Below are 13,617 nucleotides of genomic sequence, written 5' to 3'. Positions count from 1 at the left end.
CCATATACTGCATACCCGAAGCCTAACACTACCACAAACCCCTTACCCAATTACCTTCCAACTTAACACCACCGCAGTCCCCTTACCATATGTACCTACAGCCTAACCCCACCACAACCCTCTCATCCTACACATCTACAGCCTAACCTTGCACAAATCTCCCCACCATACATACCTAGAGACTAACCCCATCAAAATCCCCTCACCAAAACGTACCTATAGCCTAACCCCACAACATTCTCCTTACCATACAGCTTAAAGAGGAAGTAAACCCTGATGGGTTTTACCTCCTCTTTGTTTCCCATGTAATGTAAAACATAATGGGCTAGTATGCGTCGTATACTAGCCCATTATGTGTCACTTACCTGAAACCGAAGCCTGAGATGTCACCGTTGTCCCCTCTTCCATGAAGCGTCCATCTTCCTTCCGGGTATCACGGCTCCGGCGCTGTAATTGGCCGGAGTCGCGATGACGCATGCGCACGGGAGCCGCCAGTCACGACACAATCGTCTTTAGAGAAAGATGCCGCTCAGGTGTTGAAATCTTCAAAATAATTACTTCTCCCAGAACCACGAGTGCAGGCAATGCATGCGAGATTGCAAAACAAAAGAACGGATTCTTCTGGACAGCCGCACTCCGAACAAAAAATTGCCTTTATTGTAAACTCCAAATAGAAAAACAGAAAAATAGAAAAACAGTGATGATTAAACACTAAGTATAGCGTCAGCTCTGCCGGTGTGCTGTGACATGTAGTGCTGTTTTTCTATTTGGATTTTACAATAAAGGCAATTTTTATTCGGAGTGCGGCTGTATAGAAGAATCCGTTCTTTTGTTTTACATCTTTAGAATCGTCTTTAGAAGCGACACGCTTGTCGTTTCTAAAGTGCGCCTGCGCCGTAGACATCGGCGCCCTGTCTTATTTGTAAATATCTCCTAAACCGTGTAGGTTTGGGAGATATTTCGAGCACTTACAGGTAAGCCTTATTCTAGGCTTACCTGTAGGTAAATGTGGTTGAAACGGGTTTACAACCACTTTAACCTCACCACAACCCCCTAACCTACCTTTCCTTGCCCTCACCTTACGGTATAACCCTACCATAAATTCGCTCACCATTTATACCTAGAGCCCAACCCCATCAAAATCCCCCCACCAAACCTACCTATAGCCTAACCCCACAACATTCTCCTTACTATACAGCTTAACATCACCACAGTCCCCTAACCTACCTTTCCCTGCCACGCCTTCACCTTACGGTATAACCCTACTAGGGTTGTCCCGATACCACTTTTTTAGGACTGAGTACAAGTACCGATACTTTTTTTATGTACTCGCCGATACCGAATACCGATACTTTTTTTAAATGTGTCCCCAAATGCAGCCATGTCCCCCCACATAATGCAGCCATGTCCCCCACATATGCAGCCATATCCCCAAACATATTGCAGCCATGTCCCCAAACATATTGCAGCCATGTCCCCAAACATATTGCAGCCATGTCCCCCAAACATATTGCAGCCATGTCCCCCCACATAATGCAGCCATGTCCCCCACATATGCAGCCATATCCCCAAACATATTGCAGCCATGTCCCCAAACATATTGCAGCCATGTCCCCAAACATATTGCAGCCATGTCCCCAAACATATTGCAGCCATGTCCCCAAACATATTGCAGCCATGTCCCCCAAACATATTGCAGCCATGTCCCCCAAACATATTGCAGCCATGTTCCCCAAACATATTGCAGCCATGTTCCCCAAACATATTGCAGCCATGTTCCCCAAACATATTGCAGCCATGTTCCCCAAACATATTGCAGCCATGTTCCCCAAACATATTGCAGCCATGTTCCCCAAACATATTGCAGCCATGTTCCCCAAACATATTGCAGCCATGTTCCCCAAACATATTGCAGCCATGTCCCCAAACATATTGCAGCCATGTCCTCCATATACGCAGCCATGTCCCCCATATACGCAGCCATGTCCCCAAACATATTGCAGCCATGTCCCCAAACATATCCAGCCATGTCCCCCCACATGCAGCCATGTCCCCCGTACCTAAATGATGCCGCCGACGCGTTAATCACCGCGCGGGGAACATTACAGTCAGCTTTCGTTTGAATAAGCTTTTTCCCTGCCGCGCTGTGTATAGAGACAGATCCGTCCAATCCCGAGCAAGGGGGAGTGTCTATGCGCGGCGGGGAAAACAGCTATACAAACGAAAGCTAACTCTAATGTTCCCCGCGCGGTGATTAACGCGGCGGCTTTGCGATATACGACGACGGCGGGGGGGGCAAGTATTATATTTAGGCATCGGGGTTATTTGTGGAAGTACAAGTCCTCGGTATCGGGACAACCCTAAACCCTAACATAGATCCACTCATCATACATGCCATCAACAGCCTAATCCCACCACAATCCTCTCATCGTGCCTACAGCCCAACCCTACTCCTACCCTTCACCATACATACCTACAGCCCAACGTGGGTGAAGGATGTACTTACATCTGCAAATTTGTGGTTCCTGAAATGAGATTTGTTGCACTTGAGCAGCTGAACAGCGAGGTTACAGTCCTGGCGATATCGCTCCTGAAACAGAGAGGACGCATATAAGTATATATATATATATATATATATATATATATATATATATATATATATATATATATATATATATATATATATATATATATATATATATATACACACACACACACACACACACATACATATAGGGAAATCTCATCGTCAGAAACAGGAATCCTGCACAAGGCATATCTGGAACAAGAGAAAGTAGGACAACAAGATCTTTCTGCAGTGGTGACCCAAATTCAGCAATAAAGAATGTGTGGATACAGGCACAATTTTTACATACAGACCTTTACTCCACTGTGAACCTGTACTGGAGCTCCTTGAACCAGGGACACAGGTAAACAGGACTAAGCCTGAGCTCTAAATCCTATTAACCACTTCATTACTGGGCACTTAAACCCCCTTCGTGCCCAGACCAATTTTCAGCGCTGACGCATTTTGAATGACAATTGCTCGGTCATACAACACTGTACCCAAATTATATTTTTATCATTTTTTTCCCACAAATAGAGCTTTCTTTTGGTGGTATTTGATCATCTCTGCGATTTATTTAAATTTTTTGCGCTATAAACAAACAAAAAAAAAAAGACAAAATTTTGAGAAAAAAAAAACAATATTTTTTACTTGTTGTTATAATAATATCCCATTTAAAAAATAAATAAAAATTCCCTCGGTTAAGGCCGATACGTATTCTTCTACATATTTTTGTTAAAAAAAAAAAAATCGCAATAAGCGTATATTGATTGGTTTGCGCAAAAGTTATAGCGCCTACAAAATAGGGGATAGATTTATGATTTTTTTTTTTTTTTTTTTAACTAGTAATGGCGTCGATCTGCGATTTTTTTGGTCAGGCCTGCGATATTGCGGCGGACGTATCGGACACTTTTGACACAATTTTGGGACCATTCACATTTATACAGAGATCAGTGATATAAAAATGCACTAATTACTGTATAAATGTGACTGGCAGGGAAGGAGTTAACACTAAGGGGTGAGGAAGGGGTTAAATGTATTCCCTGGGTGTGTTCTAACTGTGTGTGGGAGGGGGACTGACTGGGGGAGGTGACCGATGCCGTGTCCCCATGTACAATGGACACAGCATTGTCTCCTCTCTCCCTGACAGGACGTGGAGCTCTGTGTTTACACACAGAGCTCCACGTCCCTGCTGTCACCGCCGATCGCGGGTACCTGGCGGACATCACGGCCTCCAGGCACGTGCATCGGCTTCCCAGCGATGCGCCGGGCACAGTGTTTCCCCGCTGCACGCACGGGAATGTTAACAACAGGATGTCCAGGGATGTCCACCCGGCACTTCTGGACGTCTTTCGTTTACAGCGCGGATCTCAAGTGGTTAAAGCCCATTTCCAGGCATTAATTAACCACCCCCACCACCACCCTTGCGCGGTTGTGCAATGCTGTACCCAATTTTTTTCACACAAGTAGAGCTTTATTTTGGTGGTATTTAATCACTACTGGGTTTTTTATTTTCTGCAAAAAAAATAAAAAGTAAGTTGATATTGGTTTCTGTCCGAAAATTTAGCAAATAAGCAATTTTGACGGGCACTGATGAGGTGGCACCAATATGCAGCACTGAAAGGCACAAATTGGCATCACTACTGAGCATTGTTGGGGCTGCACTTATAATCAGGGCACCGATTATCTGCACACGTCTCCTCTGTGAGGAAATGCCACTGAACCGTTCCCCAATGACAACTTCACGTATGACGAAACGCATCTGGAGGAGGATACGTGCTGACGTCACCACGCTGTCTCACTAGGACGACGGGAGTTTGTTTGTAGCCGGCCGGCTCTGTATTTTTGTGCAAGACTTTTTAACTTTGCAAATATAAGTGCAATACTGTTTTACTTAAATATTTGGTTAGACAATATTACACTATGGTTAGTTGCGCTTTTTGGGTTTATTGCCGAGTTCATTGCTGAAAATAACGATCTTGGATTGAACGGCGTTAGCGGTGTGTGGATATACCTATGCAGCTATCTACCCAGAACTTAGCTCCACGACCTTCTGTGTAAGCAAAGGCCTTGGCTGGGCTATAGCCACATGCCTGGTTTTGGGGAGAGGTAAGATAGGCGGGTAGGCACAGTATCGTAGGAAGAGTAGGTATGGATAGCAGGCTAGGTAGGGAAGATATGGTAGGCAGGGTGGATATAGAAGGTAAGATAGGTGGACAGGCACAGTATGGTAGGAAGAGTAGGTACAGAGGGCAGGATAAGCACGCTATGACAGACAGGGTAGATAATAAAGGTAAGATAGACGGGTGGGCACAGTATTGTAGGAAGAGTAGGTATGGATGGCAGGCTAGGTAGGGAAGATATGGTAGGCATGGTGGATATAGAAGATAAGATAGGTGGATACACAGAAAAGACACAAAACCTCCTGCGCTCTGATGTTTCGCCAAACCGGGTACAGCAGTATAGTCTAAAGGCAAAATCAGAAGTCTTGCAGCCCTCCACAGAACAAAGGGTGTTCATTTGGCTAGAATGAAAAGAAAAGAAAGGAGGGCGCACCGACCTTGTGCATTACCACTTAAAATGTATTATTAAAACAGAATAAAAAGCAATGGTCCTACTCACAAAACAATCATAAGTAATCGCTTTTCAGACAGCTGGACTGGACCTCACGGGACCTGCCAGTAGAACTTCAGACATCTGAACGGCTGACGCGTTTCTGGGGCATACCCCCTTTTTCAAAGCCTAGATGGTCCGTGATACCTCTCTCCTGCTGCTTGTCCTCCTTTTATTAGGGTGTATATGTGTATGTATGCATTGGTGTAGGGGCGCCCCCCAACGCTACTGGCCACTGACAAGCCCACCCCCATCTCGGGACACCACCTATCCCAGCTAGCCAGTGGCCAGTAGCGTTGGGGGACGCCCCTACACCAATGCATACATACACACCCTAATAAAAGGAGGACACGCAGCAGGAAAGAGGTATCACGGACCATCTAAGCTTTGAAGAAGGGGGTACGCCCCAGAAACGCGTCAACCGTTCAGATGTCTGAAGTTCTACTGGCAGGTGCCGTGAGGTCCAGTCCAGCTGTCTGAAAAGCGCTTACTTATGATTGTTTTGTGAGTAGGACCATTGCTTTTTATTCCGTTTTAATAATACATTTTAAGTGGTAATGCACAAGGTCGGTGCGCCCTCCTTTCTTTTCTTTTCTTTTCAAAATAGGTGGATAGGCACAGTATGGTAAGAATAGGTACAGAGAGGGAGCTGCGGTGGCTCAACGCGATTAGCACTGCGCTGACAAGCCATTCACCTCTGCAGCTAGGGGTTCGGATCCCGGTCTCGGCTACATGTGAATTGAGTTTGGTGGTCTCAGCCCGGCTCCCGGTGGGTGTGCTATGCGAGGTAAGCCTGCACTTAGTACGCCCACCCCCCTCCCACAAAAACCACCACACTTACACACGCACTCGAAATTGGGTTAATATGCACGCGCTTTGACCACGCGGTCTCTAAAAAGAGAGGCGAAGGACTAACGGGGCTGGTTGAGCGGGCTAGATCCTCTCACTCCCTTATAGGGAGTCCCTCTGCCCCGTTGGGCTTCAAAGCGGAGCAGGTAGGGCGGGCTGTGTGGGAGGACCCCCTCACACCCGCCATTGCCACCCGGGGCATGGAGAAAGGTGGCAGATTGCCTCTGGGGGAGGCCTGCCTACTCCCAACTCCTGCAGTCCGGCTCCTCTCTCGAGTACACGCACAAAATACACTTAAAAAAAAAAAAGAATAGGTACAGAGGGCAGGCTAGTTAGGGACGATATAGTAGGCAGGGTAGGCACAGTATATTAGGCAGGGTAGCCATCGAAGGTAGGAAAGGCACAGTATGGTAGGAAGAGCAGTTGGGGTAGTTTATGGTGGTCAGGTTAGCCAAAACGTGTATGGTAAAATAGGTAGGTAGGAAAGATATGGTAGGCACGATATGGTAGCTACAATAGGCAAGGTATGAAAAGACTGTGGAAGAAGAACATTGCATTATTAAGAACACACTTTACTAACATTTAACTCTTCCAGTCTATTAATGGTAGTTTTTGCATCCAGAAGTTTATTGGTGAGTTCCACAATCTCCCAGTCCAGCGTCTTGCGGTCCATCTCTGCTTTCTTTATCTGCAGATTAAAACAAAAGACGTGGTCAGTGAGGATCAGAGACACAACATGGTGGATGCAGGACAGGGGTTGGGGGTGATCATACACAGGAGATACAGAAGTGCCCATCATACAGGAGGAGAGATACAGCGGAGGTATCAAACATTCCAGAATACCAAAGCTGTCGGAAGGGAGAGGGGTTTTTTTTTTTGGTTGCGGAGGTTTCAGACAAGAGGCTCATATTTGGTGAGGGCCCAGGTGACCCAGACAGGACAAGACAAGGAACCCAAGTGCAACCACCCCCCTCACACTACTACAGCTACCAAACGCAACTGAATAGATCCAGCTTTGGCTGAACGAGGCCTGCAAAACCGACAATGTGAGGCAGAGAGAAAGAGAGAGAGAGTTAGAAGGAAACCAGGTTAGTACACAGAGATTACACAACACCTCCACAAGTATCTCAGCTAAAGTGAGCGTGACGCCAAACAACCACTGTTATGGATAAACCCCATTCAACCAGCATTATGGTTCCTCCAATCACCCGCCTCTAAAGTTCCACCAACCAGCCACTCGCGGACAGGGCCGGCCTTTGGGGTGTGTGAGCTGTGCGGCTGCACAGGGCGCCATGGGCAACAGGGGCGCCGTGCGGCCATCGCAGCTTGCAGAATGTGAGTCGCAGTCAGTTACTCACATGATCATCACAGGAGTCCGACTCCCATGAGTCACAGCAGCAGGCGCTGCCAGGTCCCCCTGCCCTGGGACTGGGTGAAGAGCAACGCATCGGTTGCGGCACCTGAAAAAAATGGCTGCTGCCGGCCCCCTACAGGCACACTGTGCATGCGCCGCCGCTGCACGGGAAAGCCAGAAAACGCTTGGCTATTCTCGGGCAGACAGCGCATGCGCAGTGGCGTCTAAGCGCTGGGCAGCACCATTTTTAAATGCAAAGCCCCACCGTTCAGGTAAGTCAGTTTAGGTGACCAGGGGGCGAGGGGTGAAGATGGGGGGCGCCACAGGATTAGCTCGCACAGGGCGCCTGAACACCTAAGGCCGGCCCTGCTCGCGGACCATCATCATCACCTGCAAATGATCAGTCCGACATCCCATCATATTTCAACATGAGAAAATATGATGAAAACTGGGGCATTCTTGTATTTTTGGGACTTTGGCATGCCCAGTGCTCCACTGACCAACAGAATGGCAGTGAGCTAAATCTCCAAACTTCTTAGGATGGAATTTGCACCATGAAGCATCTTGGATTAGCAGGAACACAGCTATCAGCACACATAGGGGGGTCGGCATGTCATTTATAAGCCACCCAAGGACAGAGAGTCCCATCCTCCACACTGAGAGGCTTTTCTTGCAGAATGCCGCCAGCCCATAGAAGTGGATGCAGACGCAGTCAAACGTCAAAATTTGACATGCAGGCAGGAGTGGGTGAGTGGATCCCAATGCAGACACTGCGTTATAATACATGCAACCGCTCGTGCCTGCATGTCAAATTTTGACATGTGACTGTCTGTACAGCCGCTGCAACTGCATCCACCTCCATGGGCTGCCTGCACGCAGCTTTGAGGTGGAAGCAGATGAGGCAAAAAGCAGCTCAGCGTGGAGGACCGGACTCAGTGCCCATCTGAATGAGCCCTTAAACATGTGTAGTGTATACTGCGAGTAGGCAGACTTCTATCTAACGATGTCCCTCTACACCACACCCAATATGCAGCAGTAATCATGCCAATGTATTAGGCGGCACATAGTGGGCCCTCCTCCTCCCTTTCTCCGGTGATCTCCAGCCTACTCCATATACACTATGGGCCAGATTCTCAAAAGAGTTACGCCGGTGTATCTACTGATACACCGGCGTAATTCGAAATTCCCGCCGGCGTATCATTGTTTTTTATTCACAAAACAAGAAAGCCGTTATTAGGCTAGGATCCGACTGGTGTAAGTCACTTACACCGTCGGATCCTAAATGCAATACAACGCTGACCGCTAGGTGGCGTTTACGTTCAGGTCTCATTTGACTATGCAAATGAGCCTGATAAGCCGATTCCCAAACGAATTTGCGTTGCGTACGTCGTTTCCGTAAGCGTAAGGTTACCCCTGCTATATGAGGGGTAACCTTACGCCAGTCCGCCGTATGCCATGTTAAGTATGGCGTCGGGTCCGCGTCGGCTTTTTCCGTTGGTTACGTCGTTTTCCCAAGTCGTTCTTGAATACGACTTTACGTCAATGACCCTCACGTCGGCGTCATTGACGTTTTCCGTCGTGAGCTGGAGCATGTGCACTGGGCTATTTTTCAGCCCGGCGCATGCGCAGTTCAATCGGCACAGGGGCGCGCTTAATTTGAATACAAGCCGCCCCCTTTGAATTACGCGGCCATACGCCGGGCCATTTACACTACGCCGCCGCAAATTACGGAGCAAGTGCTTGGAGAATACGGCACTTGCTCCAGTAAGTTGCGGTGGCGTAGTGTAAATGGCTTACACTACGCCAACGCCGATTCTAGCCGAGTCTGGCCCTATATAACCAAAAGTATTGGGACGTTTGCCTTTACACGCACATGAACTTTAATGGCATCCCAGTCTTAGTCCGTAGGGTTCAATATTGAGTTGGCCCCGCCCTTTGCAGCTATAGCAGCTTCAACTCTTCTGGAAAGGCCGTCCACAGGGTTTAGGAGTGTGTCTATGGGAATTTGACCTAAGGCGCAGTTCACATCAGGGCTGGTGAAAGGATTTTTGACACCCTAGGCAAAACTTCATTTTGCCACCCCCCCCCTTGACTCCACCCCCTTTTACCTGCCCATGTAAACCCCACCTTTGTAATGAAGCGCCCAATCAATGAATGTTTGCTTTCCGCCATTCATTCAGGAGTCGGGACTCAGACACAGTCCTCTGTCGCTGCCGCGCCTGTGACACTTTGTGCGAATGGAGCGGCGGCAGCCTGCCGATGCTGAGACTTAGTCGCTTGCTCCAGAGAGAAGAGAGTAGGACCACCAGTGGCCGGGCGCCCGAGGCGGCTGCCTAGTTTGCCTAATGATGGCACCGGCCCTGGTTCACATATATGCCGATTGGATGCATTTTGAACTGCATTCAAATTGCATGACGTGAACCGGCAGCCTTCTCTGAAGACAGTTCACATATCTGCGGGCTGGCTGCAGTTTTTTTTTTTTTTTCCGGTCTGTTTTCCAGTCCGGTTCAGGTGAGAGTTCAAGTAAAAATTTGCACCTCAAATCGGTGAACAATATCGCACCGGGCGTGGTTTAAAAAAAAAACACAGGGAAACCGTGGCCAGTCAAATGGCGAGTCTAAAGCCAACTAGTCTTTATAGTCTATTAGGTAGATTCAGGTAGAGTTAGGCCGACTTATCAGTAGATAAGTCGACCTAACTCAGAATCTACGCCGACTTATGTTTAAGCGTATGCTCAAACAGAGATACGCTTAAACATATCTAAGATAGGACGGCTTGCGCCGTCCTATCTTGGATTGCAATATTTTGGATGCCCGCTAGGTGGCGCTTCCATTGCGGTCGGCGTAGAATATGTAAATTAGTTGATACGCCGATTCACGAACGTACGCCCGGCCGCCGCAGTCGATTTACGCCGTTTCCGTAAGGCATTAGCAGGCCTAAAGTTATTCCATCTATTAGGTGGAATAACAATGTTAAAGTATGGCCGCCGTTCCCCCCACGAGATTCAAATTTTTTACATTGTTTGCGTAAGTCGTCCGCGAATCGGGATTTACGTCGTTTACGTCCACGTCAAAATCAATAGGCCCGCGCGGCGTACTTAGCCGCAATGCACACTGGGAAATGTAGTCGCCCGGCACATGCGCAGTAAAAAAAAAAAAAACTTCAAAAACGTGAGGTCAAGCCTCATTACCATAAAACACGCCCCCCTCCAAGACATTTGAATTCGGCGCCCTTACGCCCGCCCGCTTTAGGCTACGCCGCCGTATATTAGAAGGCAAGTACATTGAGAATCATGTACTTGCCTAGCTAACTTACGGCGGCGTAGCCTAAACACGCTAAGCTACGCCGCCGCAAGTTTGCACCCAGGTACCTGAATCTACCTATATATATATATCTTTTTTTTTTTACACAGGTTAGTCAGCATAAGTGTTAGTAGGGGGTAGGGACATTTTTAATACTAGTTAGGTTGAGGCTGGGATTCTAGTTTGTCAATAAACCTGAGGCCAAGTAAAACAAAAAGGAAATGATTTACTAAACCTGGAGAGTGAAAAATCTGGGGCTGCTCTGCATAGAAACCGATCAGCTTCCAGGTTATATTGACAAAGCTTAAAGGATATGTAAAGGTTTAATAAAAAAAAAAAAAAAGTCATACTTACCTCCTCTGTGCAGTTGGTTTTGCACAGAGTGGCCCCAATCCTCCTCTTCTGGGGCCCCTCTCAGCTGCCTTCCTGGCTCCTACTTTTTCTCGAATGCCCCGTTGGAGATTCGCTCTCCCTTCGGGCACTCACGCGGGCGCGCTCCTGTGTCCTGGTGCTGCGTTCATTGACACCGGCATTGGATTTGATTGACAGCAGCAGGAGCCAATGGCTGCGTTGCTATCAATCTATCCAATCATGACTCGAGACACCAGCTGGAGCGGGTGTGCTTGTCCCCATTGCTGGAAAGACCGGGTTCAGGTAAATAAAAGGGGGGCTGCTGCATCACAGGAGGTTCTTCACCTCAAAGGGGTTGTAAACCTTCTTATTTTACTACCTTAATGCATGTATGCATTAAGGTGAAAAAACACCTTGCAGTGTCCAGCCCCCCCGTTTTACTTACCTGAGCCCCGAATTTCCGTGGGTGCAATCCTGCGTCGCTCTCTCGGCATTGGGTTCTCGTCTCTTGATTGGCTAGATTGATAGCAGGGCAGCCATTGGCTCCCGCTGCTGTCTATCAAATTCAATGACGCAGGCGCTGGGGCAGAGTCATACGCTTGGCTTCTATAAACCCTGAGTGTATGACATAGGAGTGCACCCTCAAGGTAACCCCCTCGGGAGAGCGCTTCCCAGAGGGGGTTATCTAATGCCGGGAAGAGCTGCGAAAGCCGCCGTGGGACAACAGAACAGGTGGATCGGGGCCACTCTGTGCAAAACAAACTGCACAGTGGAGGCAAGTATGACATGATTGTTATTTAAAGCGGAGCTCCGCTGTTCAAAAAAAAAAAATATATATATTAAAAGCCAGCAGCTACAAATACTGCAGCTGCTGACTTTTAATATATGGACACTTACCTGTCCTGGAGTCCAGCGACGTCTGCAGCAGAAGACGAGCGATCACTTGTCTATCTGCTGCCCCTGCCGCCATCCTCGTTGAGGGAATCAGGAAGTGAAGCATTCCGGCTTCACTGCCCGATTCCCTACGGCGCATTCGCGAGTCGTGCGGCGCCGTCCTCCCTGGTCCTCGCTGTGTTCTGGGAGCCAAGTGTTTCCCAGAACACAACGGGCGGGGGCAGGAAGTGACACACTACCCGCTGAATCTCTGCAGAGAGGACTCCTGGAAGTGGGTTTAAATACCTGTCTTAGACAGGTATCTGCACCCCCCCCTCCCCCTGAAAGGTGTCAAATGCGACACCGGAGGGGGGGAGGGTTCCGATGAGTGCAAGTTCCACTTTAGGGTGGAGCTCCGCTATATATATATATATATATATATATATATATATATATATATATATATATATATATATATATATATATATATATATATATATATATATATATATATATATATATATATATATATATATATATATATAAAAAACGGAAACCCTTACAATCACTTTAATGCATAGAATACAAACATTGAGGGTTTACAACCCCTTTAATTAAAAAATCTGAACCTAGAAGCTGATCGACTACAATGCAGAGCTGCACCAGATTCTAAGTGCACCATTTTAGTAAATCTCTCCCAAAGTGTTATTGTGAACCCCTTTAAACAGCCCCTAACAGATCGGGTTCTACCAGTCCACAGCTCCCAATTTAGAAATACCGCTGTGTGAATGGCCTACCCCCACAGATCTCACACACAGCACACCGCTAACCTGGCAACCAATACCACAGACACCTACCAGTGTGTGCAGCTTCTCCTCCAAGTCCTGATTGGTCCTCTGCGAGGCTGTGTAGCTGTTCTGTAACCTGTCAGAGGTGGAAGAGGCACACGTTAAAATAGCAGCCCCTACGCTCAAACTTATCCCATCCACTCCCACTCTACTCAAGCTCCACCCCCTTTTTTTAAGGGGGGGCGTAAAATCCTGAGGAATCTGAAGTGTGTGTACTTTGCTGGAGACTGAAGGAGAATGAGCAGCATCCTCCAATAAGATGTGGAGAAGGAAGGACACAGGATCGGGCAAGAGAAGCAGCAACATGCCACCTGTCCATTGTAAAATTGCTATTGTTGCGCGGCATAGTGGCAGCTGGAGTTATTACAAGCATTCTTATTTAAAGCGGGAGTTCACCCATAAGACATTTTTTTTTAAAAATGCCCTTAGATGGATACTTGTTTTGTCTAGGGGAATCGGCTAGTTGTTTTAAAATATGAGCTGTACTTACCGTTTTCAAGATGCATCTTCTCCGCCGCTTCCGGGTATGGGCTGCGGGAATGGGCGTTCCTTCTGGATTGACAGTCTTCCGACGCTCGCATCTATCGCGTCACTAGTAGCCGAAAGAAGCCGAACGTCGGTGCGGCTCTATACTGCGCACCGACGTTCGGCTTCTTTCGGAAAATCGTGACGCGATGGATGCGACCGTCGGAAGCCTCTCGGAAGCCTGTCAATCAAAATAGGAACGCCCATTCCCGCAGCCCATACCCGGAAGCGACGGAGAAGATGCATCTCGTAAATGGTAAGTAATGCTCATATTTTAAAACAACTAGCCGATTCCCCTAGACAAAACGAGCAGGAATCTAAGGCAGTGGTTCTCAA

General features: G+C 47.7%; 1 protein-coding gene across 2 annotated transcripts in view; it reads right to left on the bottom strand.

Moving 5' to 3' along the window:
* TJAP1 (tight junction associated protein 1) overlaps window positions 1-13,617 on the bottom strand; it is a 60,760-nt gene that overhangs the window by 2,648 nt on the left and 44,495 nt on the right. For both annotated transcript variants that reach the window (XM_040351745.1, XM_040351744.1), the window contains 3 exons: window positions 12,766-12,832; window positions 6,609-6,716; window positions 2,507-2,590 (listed from right to left, as the gene is read on the bottom strand). In XM_040351745.1, the coding sequence (XP_040207679.1) occupies window positions 2,507-2,590; window positions 6,609-6,716; window positions 12,766-12,832 (259 nt within the window). The remainder of the gene's footprint in view (window positions 1-2,506; window positions 2,591-6,608; window positions 6,717-12,765; window positions 12,833-13,617) is intronic.

Source organism: Rana temporaria, chromosome 4 (assembly GCF_905171775.1).
Source record: "Rana temporaria chromosome 4, aRanTem1.1, whole genome shotgun sequence".
In the NCBI taxonomy this organism is placed as follows: domain Eukaryota; kingdom Metazoa; phylum Chordata; class Amphibia; order Anura; family Ranidae; genus Rana; species Rana temporaria.
This window is presented reverse-complemented; position numbering and strand designations above follow the sequence as displayed.